The sequence below is a fragment of the Apostichopus japonicus genome, chromosome 8 (assembly GCF_037975245.1).
Source record: "Apostichopus japonicus isolate 1M-3 chromosome 8, ASM3797524v1, whole genome shotgun sequence".
In the NCBI taxonomy this organism is placed as follows: domain Eukaryota; kingdom Metazoa; phylum Echinodermata; class Holothuroidea; order Aspidochirotida; family Stichopodidae; genus Apostichopus; species Apostichopus japonicus.
The window spans coordinates 37386571-37407500 of record NC_092568.1 but is presented as its reverse complement, the minus strand read 5'-3'; the positions used below and the strand labels follow the sequence as shown (position 1 = coordinate 37407500).

General features: G+C 38.3%; 2 protein-coding genes across 7 annotated transcripts in view; one reads left to right on the top strand and one right to left on the bottom strand.

Moving 5' to 3' along the window:
- LOC139971876 (sialate:O-sulfotransferase 1-like) overlaps positions 1 to 7585 on the top strand; it is a 14611-nt gene extending 7026 nt beyond the window's left edge. Inside the window, exons 1-5 of one of the 3 annotated variants that reach the window (XM_071978667.1) lie at positions 80 to 1020; positions 2225 to 2476; positions 3191 to 3358; positions 4982 to 5182; positions 5434 to 7585. In XM_071978667.1, coding sequence (XP_071834768.1) covers positions 2248 to 2476; positions 3191 to 3358; positions 4982 to 5182; positions 5434 to 5870 — 1035 coding nt within the window. In that variant the 5' untranslated portion in view covers positions 80 to 1020; positions 2225 to 2247 and the 3' untranslated portion in view covers positions 5871 to 7585. Of the gene's footprint in view, positions 1 to 79; positions 1021 to 2224; positions 2477 to 3190; positions 3359 to 4981; positions 5183 to 5433 lie in introns of those variants that run through there. The other 2 variants (XM_071978669.1, XM_071978668.1) reach the window with 2 other exon arrangements.
- Positions 6556 to 19543, bottom strand: LOC139971880 (isoaspartyl peptidase/L-asparaginase-like). Of its 4 annotated transcripts, none has more exons than XM_071978677.1 (8): positions 19425 to 19543; positions 15085 to 15280; positions 12945 to 13087; positions 11623 to 11765; positions 10760 to 10881; positions 8150 to 8260; positions 7606 to 7755; positions 6556 to 7046 (listed from the first exon to the last, which is right to left on the bottom strand). In XM_071978677.1, the coding sequence occupies exons 2-8, from the start codon at positions 15272 to 15274 to the stop codon at positions 6946 to 6948; spliced, it is 960 nt and encodes a 319-aa protein (XP_071834778.1). In that variant the 5' UTR covers positions 15275 to 15280; positions 19425 to 19543; the 3' UTR covers positions 6556 to 6945. The 4 variants fall into 4 exon arrangements, with proteins under 4 accessions (XP_071834778.1, XP_071834777.1, XP_071834779.1 ...); XM_071978676.1 differs by lacking the exon at positions 19425 to 19543 and adding an exon at positions 19028 to 19081; XM_071978678.1 differs by lacking the exon at positions 19425 to 19543 and adding an exon at positions 18970 to 19024.
- Between the last annotated feature and the right edge of the window lie 1387 nt (positions 19544 to 20930).

Genomic DNA, 20930 nt, shown 5'->3' with positions numbered 1-20930 from the left:
TTATATCTGGCCCATTCATTCAAAAAGGTTGCCCACCCATGTTTTAGAGGTATAATTTCATAAGTCATTTAGCAATTAAATTCATTTAGCAAATACACTTCAAGAAATAAATTAGATTAACACAATAATAGAGAGCCTCTGTAATCCTCTCAGAGTGCTCCTCTCCATTACCAGCACCTGTGGAATTTTAGCATCAGAACAAAAGCCATATTAGGCAACAGCATCCAGTACCTGCAGCCCTAACGATTTCACATGTGGAATTTTAGTCGAAAAGACGTGCATGAGTGTCGATTGGTTCGCTCTCTCTGTTTCTAGTGACTCTGTCCTGGCCTCATGACCCCGGTCGCCATCGTCTACATTCGATGCCGGCATGTATCCCGTCTTCCCATAATCATGTTCTGTTCCATTCTTTGACGAAATTATTAATCAGTTTTCAACCTATTAAACATGCTCCTTACACTATTACCCTATTTGGACACTCCTGCTGATGAGGCTTCCATTTTCAACCTGTTAACCATGCCGCCTACTTTTCATCGATTTTTCAAGGGCTCCTTCCGGATAGGAAGTACTTCCCAATGAAAAATAAACAATCACAATTTCCGAAGCCAAGAACATTTCCATATGGATAAATGCGAGCGGGCATACTGGTTGGAAAATGTGGTGCTTCGAGTCTCTCAATGATTTTTATACTTATTAACTATAGCCCCTTACAAGCTAAGATTTTACTTATCGACGTTGTTTGGTTTCTTGGGCCGCATTTCTTTACGAAAGTATTTAGCATAGTAAAGTCGAGTCCTTAGGTGCGGATTTTGAATTGTTTGTAATTCCAACACAACAATGAAAATGGAAATAAAACTGAAAAAGGAATTTTCGGGTCGGAGATCGTGTCAACTATACGCTTGTGTGTATTATATATGTACATGCAGACAGTTACAATGTGTTCATCATTGAGATATACCGACTGAAGCAGATATCTCTACTGTTGTCCTTGACGCGTCTACTTAAGACATTTTCAAGAAAGTAAGACCTAACATTTTCTTTCTTTTTACTACTTAAGCCACTATATCAATATCTATCGACTTGCCAGGGAGTGACATTATATATATGTCTATGAAAGAAATCATAAGAATAATAATTAGCCTCTTGAAAGTGGGGAAGGGTTTTAAGCGAATCCCTCCCCCACCCCCCTACCAAAGAAACAAAAAACATGGCTGCACTAAAATAAAAATAAAAAAGGAACAAAGTTTTCAACAATAACAACACTGACAAGAATACAAAACTCACGGTATTACACGTTAAGCTATACTGCATTACAGTATAGTAGGCCTAATATCTAGCACTAAAATTATACATGGGTGTTTGAGTACATGTACTCGAGTATGAGTACAAAGTAGAGTGCCACAAGTCTGCCAATCATTTCTGAACTCAATATAACTTTTAGTCAAGTCAGGACTTACCGTACTCATTGCTATATTGGGAAAACGTGTTGCAATTAAACCTGCCCACATTTTTGCTTCTCTTATGCCAAATATGTAATGTTCACACATTATTGGATAACCGTCAAGCTAACATATTTAATTATTTTATAACGTATACATTGTTTTGTTTACCCCAGCCAAAGTCAGAAGTCGGTCCCAAACCTATACCTAGTCGATTATGAATCGAAACTGAATTAAACGTGGCTTTTCATTTATAAACGTAAAAGGCTTAACTGAAGAATGAATGAAAAGAAACCAAAAACATTACTAAAACATTGACTATGCTTTCCCCTTATGTCGACATTTTCGTCAAGTGCTTGTGTTTACGAATATTGAAATCAAAGCACGTTGTAATCAAACACTCAACTTAACTCTCACTCGATCAGAGAGGCAACTGAAATGCGCGGCAACATGAACTTGAAAATATTTGATGGCACACAGCTTGAAGAGTAGTTTACTGGTGGTGGGTGGGTGGGTGGGTGGGGGAGGGGGGGGGTGAGGATGAAATGTTTTATACCCTTCAATAATTAAAAAATGGTTTAGGCATTATTACGAAAGACGTAATACATGGTGTGAGTTGGGAGGGGTTGAGGGGGGTGGGGGTTGAGGGGGGTAGAGGAAAAATAGGTTATATACACGTCAATAATTAAAATAACTTCCTACAAAAAATTAATACAAGCTGGTTAAGCTTTATTTTTGGGTATATTTTTGCTGTGTTATTAACGATGAAATGTTTCTTGTTTAAGACGTACACTTCGTGAGCTGAAAGATGAGCGCCAAGTTTATCATCGTTTCCATGTGTCTGGTGGTCGCTGTTATATTCTTCTTGGCTGTAACAGATCAACAGATTCTGAGTGATGGACGGGACTTCTACCAACATGAACATGTACACGAACCGAGTAATGTACGTAACATCAAAAACAACCATACGCCGAGGCCAAAGAAGGTGATGAAGGAGCGAAACCACTCAGGCCAGCTTGGCAACGCCATTTCACATGGTGAAGAATTACTTCCTTTATAATTAACGAGTTCCATCCCTATGAAGATGGGAGAAGGGAGGGGTGGGACAGTTCCTTTAATCCTAGGAGTTAATAGGAGCAACGGGAGTACGAAACAGTATTTTCAAAGGATTTTAAATTTTAATGCCTTACGTAATATTTCACTTAACTTTGCCTTACTCTTACACAACATCTATTACATACGCCACACCAGCCTGAACGAAAAGGTGTGACGGAGTGGGGAAGGGGAGGTGAAAATAAGTCGGCACTTTAACGCTTCCATATTATCGTTTTCATATATTTCAGCAGAAATATCTTGTATATGGATGCTACCTTCATGCCACGGGGAGCCAACCGTTTCATTATAATCTGCGAGTTTCATCCCTATTAACTATTAACAGGGGAGGCTGGGCGGGGCGGAGGGGCGGGGGGGGGGTGTAGAGGCGGGGTGTAGAGGCAGTAACCTTTAATCATATATGAGGTAATAGTTAGGAGCAAGGGAAATACGAAATAACATATTTAAAGGACTTTAACTTTCATGTCTTACTTAATATTTCTCATTACTTTGCTTTGCTCTTACACAACATTTATTTCATACGCCACACCAGTCTGACTTTTTGGAATGACTCCCGAAGGAAGGGGCGGAGTGGTGGGGAGGTGAAGGTAAGTCGGCAACTTAACGCTCCCATTTGATCGTTTTTGCATATATTTCAGCAGAAACCTCTTGTATGGATGGTACCTTCATGCCACGGGGGAGCCAACCGTATGTCCTGTTGTTAAGTGCACCTGGCTCAGGAAATACGTGGCTGAGATACCTGATTGAAAGTTTAACTGGAGTCTACACCGGTAGCATGTACAGGGACACAAGACTTCTAAACGGCGGTAAGACCAATGCTTGAAACAACTAATATTATATCTCAGTTCAGCAATTAAATTAATTCATTAGCGCCTAGTACACACAAGATAATAAACAAACGTGTACCGTATTTTGAACACGAGGGTGTTATACATTGGCTGAATAAATAAATGAAAATTGTTGTCATACAATGGCGTAGGAAGGTATTTTTGAGTGGGGGGGGGGGCTGAAGACTTATGGCCGGCCTGGGGGAGGGGTGTAAGAGGAGGGGGTGTCCCCCTCCCCTTTAGATTTTTTTTTGCATTTCCAGGTGGCCTCAGATGCAATTTGGTGCAATATAGCACACATCAACACCCACTCCATTTTGTAAATAATTTTGCATTTTCACCTGGCCTTAGATGCAATTTGGTGCTCCAAATGAGATTTTTTCTGCCAAAATGTTCTGAGTAAAATGACGAATGTTGTTATCATTTATTGAGAAATGAAAAAGGGGTTTTCTGACTTGCGAAGCGGGGGGGGGGGGGCCGGAATGATACTTCCGCCCGCATATTTTTCACTGTGGGGGGGGGGGGGGCTGGCGCTCCCAGCCCCACCGGTTCCTACGCCCTTGTATATGTAGATATATGTATCGTCACATGTATGTGTCTCGTCATATGTATGTGTCTCGTCTTATGCCATATGTCTCGAAATATGCGATGTCTCGTCATATGCCATTTGTCTCGTCATATGCCAAATGTCTCGTCATATGCCATATGTCTCGTCATATTCCCCACATCTCGTCAGATGTGTTGTCATATGTCTCGTCTCGTTATATATCTTGTCATACTCGTCATATGTAGTAATAAAAATGTTGGCTTTTCTTCCTATGGTTTTATGTCGGGTTAACCCGCACAGATCATTTGGTGTTAGTGCAACAGGGACTTGATGGGACGTGGCGGGAATGGGCAGGTTGGCTGGAGGTCGAGGAAGGGATGGCTGGCGGTAGGGGAGGTGACAGGAGGGGAGGGGAAGAGAAGGAAAAGCATTCATGTGCACTGGCCATATTAACAGCTTAGTTTACAATCATTACAAATCACCTGTGTTTTTGTTAAATAGCTTTGAAGTGCCAGTTTTGAATCATGTATCCCTCTGATCATCTGGTATTTCTAACATAGTTGACATCGATGCAGATTTCATGTTTTTTTTTTATTCCACTTGCACTCAGTTACGTTCACGTGCTGACATATACTGACATATATAGGGCTATTTAAACTACTCTTCTATTAATAACAACATGCATATGGGTGTTCTTTGTGAATATACTTGACAGCTATGAGTTTGTCCGTCTGGTAACTCATGTGAAGGTTCTATAAAGGTACAAAAAAGATATAGGCTGTGTCCAATCCCTCCTCGGCGTCGCCCATTTCACAGTTCCATGTTCATAAACATGAAAGAATATGATGTTAACGGGTTGAACATTCTCCAACAGCCCTTGGAAAACTTAACTCATTTATCCGATATTTGTTCCTTTTTTATTAGTCAATTAAGTAATTACTAATGTTGGCACTTTTCATTTTAGTTCTGTGCATCCCACCAGGCTGGGCTTGTCCGATATGACTGAAACTTGCCTATGGACGAAACAGTTCATCATCTTATTTTTATGTCGTCAGGTTTTCTCGGTGAATCTGAGCCCCCGAGAAGTGGACGCGTCATCGTTGTAAAGACGCATTCAACCGACATGCACGAGAAAGCAGACGGGGTACTGCTACTGATCCGCGATCCTTACAGCGCCCTCACAGCTGACTTTAAACGCATAGCAGCTGGAGGAAATCACACAGGAATAATATCATCAAACATCTTCAATTCAGAACGTAAATCAATTCAATGTTGATTCTCTTTGTAGTTTATATGAAATTGAGGTAAACGACTAAATGCATATGAATATATATTATTGATATCGTAATGAGTTGGAAAATCAAGAACAATGAATAAAACTTCCAGCCTCCATCATTTCATTTATATATATATATATATATATATATATATATATATATATATATATATATATATATACTCTTATGATTTAATTTATTAACCACTACTTTCATTTGATCTTTTATAGACTGGTCAATGTATGCCAGATGGGCAGCAAGACGATGGCAGCAGACGATTCAGAAAGGTTTGGAAATGTCCGCTGCAAAGAGGTTGGTAGTTTACTACGAAGACTTGTTGGAGGATCTGCCAGAGGAACTAAGGCGCGTTGCACATTTCCTCAATGCAACTCTACGTGAAGAAAGACTGCAATGTACAATGTTACACAGGGAAGGAAACTTTCATAGACAGCCATATTCGATGCCCTTTGATTCTTTTAAAGAAAATGTTGTTATACTAGCAGTGGACAGTGCGATAAGAAATGCAAGGAAGACGATGGAACGCTATGGTGGTCCGAAAATGAGATCTTATGAAAGAAACTTACAAATGGTGTCGGATAAGATCATGAAACTTTACGTTAATGACACCATAAATGAGTGTACATTTTGCAACCGATTAGTACATTAAAAGTATAATATTGCGCCTTAGATGAACATCATCATACGTTCATGGTAACATCGGTCTTAAGTCATAGCCTGACGGAAGGAAGAACACAGAAGAAAAAAAGAGCTGCTGGATGAGATCTAAACGTTGAAGTTATCTGTTTTGTATTCACCCTGCTCATTTAACCTACTTATGGAAAAAGATTCCATTGAAATGACGAAAACATCGGATTTCTTAATAAAAATATTTTGTTTATAAAATTATCGCTTTGTATTTAACATTTATGTGAGTAATTATTACGATGTCTCATCAACGTAAATCTCAGTATATTTGGCGCGTTTCGTAAAATTGCCCATTAGTCAAACGTTTAAGGAAACAGAGGGTGTATAACAGCTTCTCGTGTACTCTATGTGTTACAGATATATAATATCAAGTTTATTATTATGCAGTCCAACTTTATTTAAATTCTACAGTTAAGGGTGAGCTCCCAGACCTCTTTGAACACATGTGATAGTCATAAAAGCGTTGAAAAATCGAACTATTTAAAACAGAAAACGGAAAACTAAGAGAAATGTGTTCTTTACCGTTGCTCAGATGAATAGAAAAATAACTATTGCCTCCAGACCTGTGTTTGGTCAGTTTCATGTAACAACATCATGTAAATAGTTAAGACAAAGGAAGACAAGAAATGAAGAAAATACAATGTAACTCAATAACAATACATATATTGTGGCATACTTCTTTTCAAATTTTGTTTCAGAGGTATAATTTCATAATTCATTTAGCAAATACACTTCAAGAAATAAATTAGATTAACAAAATAATAAAAAGCCTCTGTTATCCTCTCAGCCTAGTGCACCTGTGACCCTCACCATTGCCCACACATGTGGAATTTTAGCATCAGAACATAAGTCATATTAGGCAACAGAATCCGGTACCTGCAGCCCTATCGATATCACCTGTGGAAGTTTAGTCAGAACGAAAAGATGAGCAGTGTCGAGTGGTTCGCTTTCTAGTGACTCTGTCCTGGCCTCATGACCCCCGGCCGCCATTGTCTACTGTCACCATTTTCTGTTCCGCTCTTTGACAAACTTGTCAATCAATGTTCAACCTGCCGCCTGCTTTCACCGAATTTCAAGGCTCCTTTCAGAAAGCGAATCCGCCACTTCGCAGTAGCTAACATACCCCAGTGAATTTTAGCTTGTCAATGTGTGGGAAAAAGTCATGAGTCATGAGTCAAAAGTTGAATAGAAAAGTTTCAGGCTAAAATATATATATAAAATATCTATAAGGTAAACCTCTATTTATTAAATTACCTAAAATGATAATGATACTTAAATAAGTAAGTAACATTTTCATTTAAGAATGTATTAGCCAAATCTATCCATGAGTGAAGCCCATTCTACAAAGAAACAGTCTCTACTTTCTCATGTCCATGAGTGAAGCCCCATTCTACAAAGACACAGTCTCTACTTTCTCATGTCCATGAGTGAAGCCCATTCTACAAAGTCACAGTCTTTACTTTCTCATGTCCATGAGTGAAGCCCATTCTACAAAGACACAGTCTTTACTTTCTCTTGTCCATGAGTGAAGCCCATTCTACAAAGACACAGTCTCTACTTTCTCATGTCCATGAGTGAAGCCCATTCTACAAAGACACAGTCTTTACTTTCTCTTGTCCATGAGTGAAGCCCATTCTACGAAGACACAGTCTCTACTTTCTCATGTCCATGAGTGAAGCCCAAGCGTAGCTGATTACCTCTTAGTGATGCCCAACTCATTTCAGGACTAATAAAATCCATTCCAATCTCTCCATTCTTGTCTATCACGATGGCACCACCAATAATTGTCCCCGTTTTTTCCTTCATGTAATGTAAGGACTTTTCCAAGGATTTCTGAATGGTATGACCTGCAAGACAATTGAAAACAAAAAAACTCTTTACTATGCAAGAAGTAAAAGAGTATATGTTCAGGAATCCTTTTTGCTTAAAAAAAATTAACACTTCATTTTAAAGGAAAAAGCACATTAAAAAGTTGCACAAAATCTGCACACCATCTTAAACAATTTGCAGCAATTTTTCTTTGGTAAAGAAACAAAAACAATAACTTAAAAGAAATGACCCAACAGTGTGTAAGGTTTCATGGTCTCCTATAAAATTAATATCCAGCTGGAATAATTTCTTTATGCATTTGCTTGACACTGCATCAAAACAGGAATGTTAGCTATGAGCATGTCATCTAGTACCCATCTGAGTTTTTTGGTTTTTGTAAAACCTTGGAAAATGTTTTATCAGTATACCTACCTTGTTCCATATGAAAGAGGATTAGCCTAGCTAGTACTACCCTAGCTATGTCTTCCCCACTCCCAGTCGTTGAGACTCCTCCGATAGAGTTATCAGCATAGCCACCTGATCCTGAAGTGAAACAAGGCATAAAATTAACACTGATATTGTCACAATTCCGGCTTTAGGTATCCGAGATGCAGGTTTAAAGACTTTCAATTGGCAATGAGGGTGTACTTCAGATCTATTTGGTGTTCTGATCAAATACCTTTAAATTTCATGATATAAAGATACAGGAAGTTTAACCTCAAAATAGGTACTACGCAAACCTGATATCAACTGGAGGTGAGCTTTAAAGTAAAGAGAACATTGTGACCACTTGTTTAATCCAATAAGGTATTTTTAATTTAATTTTTAATTTTTAAGGTAATTTAAATTCACATTTAACTTCAATTAATGTGGATCAATACCCACGAGACACACCTTGTGTGCTACCAAGTTTTGCAACTTCATTAGCAAAGCCCAATTTAACAATGTTTTAATGATACTGATGTCTTTTGCCCACCATGGGTCAATCCTTAAATCCCCTGTTAGCATCGACTGTATATTCTAGAGGAAAATATGGCTATTAGGACCTGACACCTCGCAGCCTTAGAATGATGGGGGAAATGAGAATGTTATCAAAGATCAACAGATACAACTATAAAACAAGAGCATCAATGATGCAGTATCTCAATACTGGAAGTTTTAATTTTGATTCCTAATTTCAAATCTTTGCTCTGTCTCTACAATTATCAATATCAATCATGGTACAACAAATATATAACTTGCATTTTTGCTACATTGCCACAAATAGTCTCTGCAGGTTACACTTTATCCTGCTAGTCTTGCCTTTAGCGCTCATTGCCTGTTAGTCGAAAGAACGACGTTGCAAGGTTTAGTAATGTCATAGAATATTTAAGAACTTGTTTTTTATGTGGTATCCTTCATCTTAGGTCAGTCTCTGTTGGACTTTTTGGTCATATAGTTTGACGTCAATGACAACAGCCAAATTAGAAGAGGCGAATAACTCGACCATATTCTTGATGCCTGCCTTGAGAGCTAGGCCTATTGACCTACTGTATGTTACTGTAGACTGTAGTGGTGACTACCATCAAAACTGTGTCCACTTCTAGATATCAAAACAACCCACGTTTTTCCATCTCAATTTTTCGGACATGAAGATTTCATGGATTTATGACTTGGAAAAAATAATGTAAAAGAAGATTACAAGTTTTTATATGCAAGTGATGGTGGCCTCCTCTTCCCCTAATAGCCACCTCAGTTCCTCTCCATTTTGTTATTTTATTTTAATTCTTTGTACATTTGATGTCAAACATTACAGGTTCAAAAGAAAGCTAAACATACTTCTTATAACCTTATAAATAAAACATAACCTTATACAATTTTTAGTCTTATCAAAGTTGTGATGCTATGGCCGGCTCCTCTTTTATACGTACCCATCAAACAAACTTACCCTGGTCCTTCCTAGGAAAAGCTGTCTGAACACCAGTGTGATGCTAATGTGGCTATCACTGAAAGCCTAATAGGCCTAGGCCTATATATATATATATTTTTAAATGCGCTAGGCCTACAGTAAGTAGCTTTCAGAAATACAAGAATGTGTATACGTAATTATACAAAATACATGAAGGGCAATCAAACAAACTTATCATGGCCCTTGCTCTGAAAAGCTACCTGAACACCAGTACTATCCTTAAATGGATGTTACAAAAACGAAGGCCTAATTTAAATTAAATGCACTAGGCCTACGTATAATTCAGCAGTACAGAATGTAATTAGCATGCAATACATTAACACCTCGCTTACCTAACTACAGAACAGAAAATTGTTCGCGAGGGTAGCCATTTTCGTATATCTAACATGTAGCTGTTATGAGTCATAGCCAATCTGCTACAAAACAGACTTGGGGGCGGGGCTTAATCATCAAAAACGGACCTTTTTACTAAAAGTAGGGGCGGCAGCTCAGTGTTGTTTTAAGAAAGAAAAATCATTTAAACATCAAATAAAGCAAATAAAAGCCATTAAATGTCATATACATGTAGTAAAATTCTTATTAATACCTACCTGTAAACAACAAATGAAAGTTTAAAATTTTAATAAAATATATAATACATTGGACCCTATCTTAGACGATACCACTGTTGAAAGACAGTTCTATTCTATTCTCTTTCATAAAACATCAGTTTTGGAGCGTGTGCAAAACAGGTCTGCCAAAGTGTGTTTTAAGTCCAAATTGGCCCGATTTGGACATAAATCGGTGAAAAAGTCACAGAATGAGATACAATTCTGGAATAAAAAATAGTAACTTTTGTTGGTCTATATGATATATTCTTGCTCTGGAAATTCCAGAGAAAAAGAACTTTGTTTGAAGACGCTGAAAAATTTTTAAGAGAAGAGAAAGTCCCACTTACTGTTACAATATCTCTATACATGTAATGTATTGAGATAAAAATGAAATTTCAAGTATGCAAAACTGATCTGAAAATAAATATGAAAATAAAGATGTAACTATAAGGGCAAACATCCATGTTTACTCTTTCTCTTAATTCATCAGCACATTTTACCTACCGATCTGTGGTACGTCACCAACTCTTCCAGGAAGAGCACCAATAATACCTCCTGTCGATGTCCCACATGCTATGCATCCATTGGTATCTATGGCAACCGCTCCCACAGTGTCACAGCCTCTGCTGAAGGGGGAAAGGCCATTTTCAATTTGAATGCTAGTATAAAAGCTATGATGATGTCAATAGACTCAGATGTTTCTTCACACTCCAAGTCATCTTATCAAAAGAAGTGAGTGTGCTTCAATTTCTTATATTTAGAGCATTGTTACAATTTCACAGTTAACAACATTTTATCTGAATCATGAAACATTGGAATAAGTTTTGCATATATCATTGATAGTGATACATTCTTGATCTAATATGTAAAGAGTGGAGCTCAGTTTTGTGAAGATTAAAAGGCTTTTAATTAACAGCATCAAGGATTCACTGTATGAATGTCACACTTACAAATGACCTTTGACCTCAAACATTGTTATGCAGGGGTGTGAAGTGTATTAACTACATACTACAAACTACAACAGATTATTACTAAATCATGCAGCCTTTCCAAAAGAAGCAACAATATTAAAATATTATCCCACAAGAAAGACAGCGATAAGGAAAGGAAACAGAAACAAACACAGAGCAGACAAATACACAGCATACTGTACGTATGATTACATCTGCAACTTCATCATGACATCATATATCTATAAATAGATCATATCGAATACTTCAAACAGCATGGCCTTTAACAATTGGACCAGCACTCAATTCCTTTAAATTTTAAATATCAGAGGGGATAGAGAGTAAGAGAGATAAACAAGAAGGAAAACATTTTTCTCCAGCGAACTGAACACAACATTTTGTATGACCCTGACTTACCCCTGTTTTGATTTGATGGCAAGACATTTTTCCAAACTTCGAATCTGCTTAGGTGTCTTGAACACTTCGTCTGATACTTTCTCCAAGCCCATTTTTTGACTGAAATTTGAAGCACCAACACCGCAGAGTTGAACATGTTCACTCTGCACATAAGTAAGAAAGAAAGGAGAAAGGTTGCTGACTAATACCACTGCAGTACTGTTCAAATCAAACCAGCGACTCCCACAGACGACTGGCTGCTTAAACAGATAATTACCATCCAAGAAGTTACATCCCGGACAGGGCTCAAATTAAGGAGTGGTGGCGACAAAGACCATCTTGTCGGGTTAAAAATTAGTTTTGATTTATCAATGTGAGAAAACACATAGAGGACTGACAGAAAGCATGAAAGGTTTCACTTTTTGCTTCCACAATTTTTGATTTAGCATATTCTCAGTGGTCCAATCAATAAGCCAAAGTTTCTTGATTTTGAGGTCAAAATGGGGGTACCTATGTCCACCCGACTAGAGGAGTGCGGCAGACGTCGCCGTCAGTATCAGGGCATTTGTATGAGGGCACTGACGTCAGGACCAACTGGTACTTCCACCCCTGGTCCACAGGTGTCTACCTCATTAGATAGTTTCATGGAAGGTGCATATGTTAGTTGATGTATCAATCAGACTTAAATAAGCAGCTTAAAGGTCAGCTTAAATAAGCATCCTGAGTAACATATACAACAACGATAGAATCAAAGAGAAACATCTTTTGAATTCTAACGACAGAAACTTTGCAGATGTGAACATATGATAATCCGGTGGGGGACATAACAGCACATTACATTAATGTTCATATTTGTTGGGTAACCTAAGAATCAAAAGCAGGGTTTATTTGTCAAACTTTACCAGAAAATGAATGTATGCTTGCAACATGAAAATTTAATTATACTGATGGTGTTTGTTACAAAAAATCTTAAAAATAATGCTTGAAAACTGTCATGTCCTTGAAAATAGCCTCAAGAAAACCAACCCCTGAATCATGATTAACAAGAGAGTGGCTGGCTGTGTCATGATTTTGTGATCCGATGTGTTCGCATTAATTGGAGGAATTTGATTGGTGAGTTCTCTATTACAATTTACAACTTGTTTGAACTTGAGACTGCATACTCCCCCCCCCCCCAAAAAAACTCAAAAAACCTATAAAAAAACTCAACAAAAAAAAAGAAGTTAATTCATCACCAGTTACTACATAATCAGGTAAACAGTTTGGTTGTATTCTGATTGAATTAAACATAAACAATGAGTATAAAGGATTGCTTCTCAATAACTCAATAAAAATATGTCAACCTTTTCCATAACCAATCGGGCCAGTTTGACAGGATTCTTCACACCTTTAACGGCTGCTACTGATCCCACTTTCAGATCTTTCCCATGCATGATCAAAGCATCCATCTCAACACTACAGTCCGATCTGAGAGCAGAACCAACACCTGAGGAAATATAAAAATAACACAAAAACTGATCACAATAAGGTCCTCAACCCAACTCAATTATGGTTGATAAAAGGCATCTTGATATGAAGGTAATAAGGTCGGTCCATTCATATGTTTGATTTGTCTCATAAAAATATCAGCATATAATGTACATTCATAACACAGCCCTGAGACAGAGATCAAAGATTGCTACAGTATGAAATTTAATTGACCTTCGCTTGAAATATTATTCAACCAGAAAGCCCAAAGATTTTTGTGTGATTACTCATTATAAAATTTCTACTCAACTACCAGACTGACGTACGTACAGCATGTATTAGTTTACATTTGTCCAAGAATTAAAAGAGAACAAGTTAAGTCACAGATAAGGATTTTTACAATAATTCATTTTTATGCAGAAAGGTTTCATTTTCCAGAAAGAATTGTCATTCCTATGTGGAATACAGTCCTACATATGCTCTGTGAAGGCATGGACATATTCTTTAAGCTAATAGAGCCAACATATCAATATATCAGTTCTGCAAACCAACCCCTTTAAAACTTGTCAACACAGTAGCTTTATTTATTCACTTCTGCCAAAGACACTTCCCTTAAATTATCTTCACAGAAATTATACAATATACTCAGAGGGATAAGGCCAATTTTGAGACCCTTTGACACTCAGAGTATGACAACTGACAAGGGTAAATTGTGTTTAGGTCACCTCACACAAGAGAATTACTTCTCTAAAACAGATTTCATCTTCGGACTGACTGTTTGCCTTGCTCAAGATATTTCAGACCTATTGTACAGTATACCACTGAGCCTCTTCACAAACTGCAATGAACAGGGGTGACTCAACTGTGTTCACCAAAAGCCAATTATAGCAACAGAGAACGCACTGTGATGCATCATGATAAGTACTGTGAGAATCACAAAATTTTCAAGTTTAAGTTTGGTGATACCTTGCCAAATTTCATATGAGAATATTTAATAGGTAACAATTCAGATAATGTTTCGAGTTTTAACCGTTGACCAGCAAGGTTCTTACACTATAAAGTGAACCTACACAGCAAGTTCACCCATATTTACTTTTGAAGTTACCATGTTGACAATGTTACCATGTTGACAAGGTTACCATATTGACAAGGTTACCATGTTGACAAGGTTACCATGTTGACAAGGTTACCATGTTGACAAGGTTTTCATGCTTTTGACTTCGGTTGGCTTCAAATGAACTTTGACCTGCGAAGAACACAGTAGCATCCCTCTACTCTGAGAGGTGAATCTACATCCCTTCTACGAAGTTCATGAAGCATCACTTTCATCAAATTTTGAAGTTATCAACATTACAAGAAATTTGGACTTTTTATATCTGTTGACCTCACGTGACCTTTGACCATTCCCAACATCATAAGCAGCCAACACCTTACTAAGGGCATCTACCTACACATTGTGAGATTCATCAAAGCTACAATTATGGAGTTAGCTTGTTTACAAGGTTTCAGATTTTGCCTCCTGTTGACCTCAAATGGCCTTTGACCCCAAACACAAACACTCAAAGTGTAATACACATTAGGTGAACCTACCACCCAACAATGACATCCACAAATGCTACAGTTCTTAAGTGAGCTTATTTACAAGGTTCTCATATATTGGTCAGTGGTGACCTGTAAATGACCTTTGACTTCCCTCAATAATGAAAGAGCCAAGAATTTTACTAAGGCAAGTTACAAATCAAGTTAAACCTTCCTACAAGTTACACTTGTTGAGTTGTCATATTTACAAGCTGAGGCCTATACACACACACGCACACTCATGCCAAATTGCATAGGTTTCTTGTCCTGCAAGTTATCCTAATGGTTCATAGAGCATACAGTAACAAACAAATGTTCATGAGCTTAGGAAACACAAACAAGATGCTCGATATATTAGGGTAAAAACACAATACAAGATCGCATACAAGGGTTTATATGTAAATCTTTGACGATCATTTCTGAATTAACTTGGCTAACCTGCATTAAACAAAGGAGAATCTTCTAGGACAGTCACAGCGACCTCCACCGCATCAAGAGATGACCCCCCTTCCTCCATTAATTTTAGTCCAGCGATGACAGATGCTTTCAGACATTCTTCTTTCAACAGTTTCTCATCGTCGGGGGTGATGTAACCACAGCCACCATGAACAATGATGGCAGGATCCATACCATCCTGCAGTCAATAAGAAGGTTCATTAGCTATACGTGATCTAAGAAACAGGATGCTCTGTTTCAGTGTTAGGCACAGCAGATAGCAAAGTAACTGTTGTAATCAATCTTGTTACAGTTGGCACAATTTGATTCTCTCTCAATGGAAATTACATTTTGAAGTATAAACTTAAAGAAGACAGACAGACTGTCAGAACATGTAATTCATTTGAAGTCTAACTGGTCATTTAGGCAGCAGACATGATACCTTTCCCTGATAACCATTACCAATTAATGTAAAGAGTTTTATAGGCAATGCGTCACTTTTATTTACTGTACAGTACAGCATACCAGATGTTATTGTTCTTGCTGAACATGGTAATCTTGCTTTTAGAGAGGTATGAGTCTCAAGTCATTAGAATCTCCTAACCTATATTACGTATTGTTTTGTGCTATAATTACTTCATATGATTAGATGCCCCACATTTCATGCAGCTCTTACTCTTAGTACATGCAAAACTAGAGCACCAATGGTGCAGAAGCTCATACCTTTTCGAGCTTAAAAATGTAGGGCCCACAAAACTTTATGGCCCATCAAATTTCAGGCCATTTTTCAGATTCCACCAATTTTGGGCCCATGAGGGATAAATCCCCCCCCCCCCCCCTCCGTTAGCAGAATCCTGGCCACACCACTGGCTATAATTCCTATTTTTCCCCCTTTTAAATCCTATTTTACCCACTCTCTCAAACAATACCACTGACCTACCCTATTAAACTTTCTCCCCTTTACCTGAGCAGACCTGAAGCACTCCTTGCCAAAATTTTGGCTGGCTGCCTACATACCTCAGGCTCAAAGACTTCTAAGAATCGGCAAGTGCTGATTGGCTATAGGGCTCTCATTCTTACAGTTCAACAGTTAATAACAACTCCCAGTCCTGCTTTAATTCCACTAACAGCCTCTGCAGAGCTTAACCACAAATGTAAACAAACACTGCAGAGATTGGGAGACAAGTTAAAGGAGCTTTGGCAAAAGGTGAAGGCTCAGATTTTTTTAAACAATGGGGATTAATTGTAATTAATTAACTTTTGACAAAAAATTATTAGGCATCACCTTATTCATACACAATCCAACAATCATCAGTTCAGCTTTGAATATGATCCATCAAAATCTTGAGGAGATTGAGATATTTGAAAATATTACAAAGAATGACCCCCGATGACCCCCTAAATGACATTTGACCTCAATTTTCCGAACACACCTCGTAACTCTCATCCCGAGGAACGTTGTGACCAAGTTTCATTATAACTGGCCATACACTGTACGAACAGGAGCAATTTGAAAATATAGGGCCGCGGCCCGGGCCACAAAAGACCCCTAGTTGATCTTTGATCTCAAATTCATGAACACCCTGAAGGTAAAACTTCAATAGTACTATCGTGACACCCTCAACATTGTACCATGGAATCTGTAGGAGAAGAAGCATTTTGCGTATTTCCACAAAATGGCCCATTACGGCCCACAGGTGACCTTTGACCCCAAATTTCAGACCATCTCTGATGGCCCTATACCCAATGGTCCTTGTGTCCAAGTTTCATGAAATTCCATCAAACACTGTGCGAGTGGGAGCGGTTTTACCAATTGTTGACGGATAGAGTGATAGAATGATAGAGTGATAGACGCCGCACTGTAACAATAGCTCACACCAGCATGCTGGTATGATCGAGCTAAAAGATGGTGTGCAAAATAGTTGCAATTGTTGTTGTAATGTTTGCTGTTTGAAAACAAATAGAACAAGTTTTGCCACGCCCGTATGAAATCCTTGCCCTGAAAAAAAATCGGGAGATACTGTAACATTATTTTAAGTATCACAGATGTAAGTTTCCATAAATGGGATGCATTGTCTATAACTTCATAACATTTATTGTGATGAAAACCATGATTCAATTATTACGTGATAGTCCCAGCCCCTTGGTACCATTGAGCTCTTCTTGTCGAAACAAGGCCTAAGTTATGATATCTGTGTGCAGACATAATAAAGATAGCCTAAAGCATAAACAATGCTATGCTTATTCACAAGTTGCAGTTTAAGAACATAATTTGTGTTTACTGAGCACTGAAGATGCAAGAATGTGTGCAGACAAAGGGTAGGGACTAAATTGGAAGAGTCCCATGGACTATTTTTAGCAGAAAAATATCTGTAACTGTACCGAAGCATAGCAAATTGCATTGATTGTGCTGTTTTTAGTTTTCAAACTATTTATTGCATCTGAAGCACTGGAAAAATGTTTTGCTCTTTCCAGTTGTTTTCAATTTTTCAATGCAAAAATGTGGTCAGTTGAGACAACTAGACCAGTGTAGACCTTGAAAGAGCATTGTAGGAAATTTGTTTCCCAGTGAGTAAAGAGGTTTGTTTGCAAATGACAGAAACTTGCAGCTGTCATATAGCTTAAAGTTTACATGGTTATGAAATGGGAAAATTGAAGGTGCCATACATGGCCAACGTTTCAGTTATTCTGGTAGAGGTAGCATTTACATAGTTAAAACTTCTACAAGAACTTAAAAACCACATATTGCATTAAAAAAAACTTGTGTGAAGGGCAATGAAAACATGGAATAATGGAGTATGCTTCTGTACATAATGAGACTACTATTACTAACGGTCACACTAATTAGCGTCAACTCACGACAACTCACGACAACTCAAGACAACTCAAGACAACTCAAGACAACAGGCTTAAAATAACATCAAATACCATCAAATACAATTGATGTTATCAGAGTATATCTGGAAACACGTTTAAAACTGACTGGAACCAGCGTGCATACAGATCTTTCACGGGAAAAAATGTTTTTGTCGTAAAAATCGCCAACTTTTTCCTAACGTTGAATTAGACGACGTGTGCTATTGCGCTTGCGCAATGCCATCGGACCGAACCATTATAATATGGGTGGGTTTGTGCTAGGTTTGGAAAGTACCTTGTGTACAGTGTCGGTAAGGTGGGTTGTCGTAGTAATAAAGCACCAAAGGCCTCACAACCCACGTGCGTTAGGATATCACGGTGGTGATTGGCGATCTTTGGTGATCTACTTAAGTTACTTAATTGACAGCAATTTCGAAATCAAATACACTCTTCATCACTCTGCAATTAAATCCTATCACACAATCATGAATTAAAGCTTACCCTGAATATAACACGATCTGGTTAAACATAGGAATGGCTCTGTAAAAATGAATAAAAGACCATTCACAAAAAGTAGTAGTACTCACTGACACTAGTAGTAGTAGTATAGTATAGTAACGAATGATTCTCATAAAAAGTAGTTAAGTAAAATTAGATGGCGCTCGTCGCCTTTTGCCAAGTTACCAGTGTGTGGGCACCATTCTCAATTGAAAAATTACACTTACCTGTAGTGGAATGGTTCGGTCCAATGTCATTGCGCAAGCGCAATGGCATCTTGTCGTCCAATTCAAAGTTAGAAAAAAGTTGGCGATTTTTACGACAAAAACATTTTTTCCCGTGAAAGATCTGTATGCACGCTGGTTCCAGTCAGTTATAAACGTGTTTCCAGATATACTTTGATAACATCAATTGTATTTGATGGTATTTGATGTTATTTTAAGCCTGTTGTCTTGAGTTGTCGTGAGTTGTCGTGAGTTGACGCTAATTAGTGTGACCCATTACTAATACTAGTCTACTGTTGGCTAGGCCTACGTAAATGTTGTGTTAGTGCTAGGATTAGGACTCGAATTGGTTGCATAGCCTAGGCTACATAGAAATGGAAACAAGTTTTTCGTTATTAGTGCAGTTCGTTTGGAAGTTCGAAGAAATACTGAGTTACACACTGACACTTGATTGAGTCTAGTTTAGGGGTTTCCCTTCAAACGCCATAACTTTACTTTTAATGCTTGGATTACATGTTGACCTCACTTATGATACATACGCTACATTCTATTTGGTTCGTGTTTACGTTATCCACGATTCGTGAGCCGTTCTATTGAAATCAGAATTCGTTTCGTGGAATGGGTAGGCCTACACTAAAAGCAACTTCACGACGCGAGTCTTGAATATACGCAAAACAAGTATAGTGTATAGTATGATATATTTCCGTCACTGCACTGTGTAGTGAGTTATAATACATATAGGCCTACAGCGCATATGTGATGTACCCTGTACGAAACTTTCACTGTGCGATGTTATCGATTAATGCCTTCGCAGAAAACTTCGATCAAAGTAGATCATACAATACTAGTGTGCTAAATATGTCTAAACCAATTCCAAACATATCTAAATATATGTACGAAAAGCTACGGGTAATTTTGAACGGGTATATCTTCGTTGCAACAGATGGATGCAGAACCTCGAAGTGAAGGTTTCTATTGTGATGACGTAACTTTTCCGACCAATCATGAACGACTATTTACGCACACGTGCAAACCTGTTTGGGGAAAAAAAAATTCGCCCCCGGCCCCGATGATGTAAAATAGAACTTTTCGACTGGGTTGAAATAACAATTACAGACTTTATTTATACCAGAAATTAATTAGGAACCGCGCTGATACATCGGTGAGGTCATATGCTAAGCCAGCAGATAATGAAAGCCCACAGAATTCGCTAATCTTTTTCATATTTTACAGTATGTTGTTTTTAACTGCCCCCCCCCTACCTATGGTTTCTACTCAGTTTACGGCCCTGGAGTCTCTTTATTAATGTAGGCCTAAGTCTAATCACTTTTCAGAAGTGAGTTTGTTCAAATATAGTTATGACTGACAAGTCAATTCAGGGACTAAACAGAAACAAGCGTGAAGATTCTGATGTGTGTCCGCCTCTGGACCTCGCCGGACCTTCGCCGCTGGAACCCATTGGGGCCCTATGCCCCCCCCCCCCCACTCGATAGACCCCACCCGATAAAGGACTCCTTCAGTTATATCCATGTTCAGTCATTTATGTCCTCCCCCACCCCCACTTTTCAATTCGGATTGACGCCCCTGCAAAAGGGCGGGTATTTGTTTCCACTGAAGGAACTTGCAAAAGAAATATGCTAAAGGCGTTCATTCAGTATTTTCCAAGAGGATATAGGGAGGGAGAAGATTTCGAGACTAAAGAGCTTCTTAATTGAGACGGACTTCAGTGAGTGGCAGTGGGACGATTCGTAAAGTAACCAACAAAAGGGGTTGATTTGTTTCATGATTACAATTGTATATAGGCCTAGCCTATCTCGGAGCCCGAGTGCATCCAGCGATAGCATTAACACCCGGTTGATTAACCCCTTATTTGTAAAGGAACTTGACTTTGTTAGCATATCGACTTGTGATTTGACTTGAAGAAAAAACACCTTAAATGGTGTTTTCAAAACCATGTTTTTCATTCGGGGAAGTGCGCACCACCGGAACTATTAGTCAATCAGCGATGCGCGTCTTCACATAAATTCACCTGACGTATTCGGCGCATGCTTGCGAGAGCTGCACTTTCACACGATCGTGTGGTTTTGATTCTAAGCTTTGTAAACAATAAAGATCCCACAAACCAAGATCTAGAGATCTTCATATGAACAGCGACCTCTGCTACACTAGAGAGAGCTCCATTTATTCTGTTTAGTCATCAGACATCTCTCACGGAGCCTATACTATAGTAGTGGCTCCATAAGTATAACGCTAAGTTTCTTACAACTAGAG

Coding starts and splice junctions, on each gene's coding strand:
- LOC139971880 (XM_071978677.1), bottom strand. CDS start 15,274: ATGGATCCTGCCATCATTGTTCATGGTGGCTGTGGTTACATCACCCCC. Junction 11,766..12,944: donor CCCGATTGGTTATGGAAAAG/GTTGACATATTT, acceptor ACTTATGTGCAG/AGTGAACATGTTCAACTCTG. Junction 7,047..7,605: donor GAGTTGGGCATCACTAAGAG/GTAATCAGCTAC, acceptor CACATTGACAAG/CTAAAATTCACTGGGGTATG.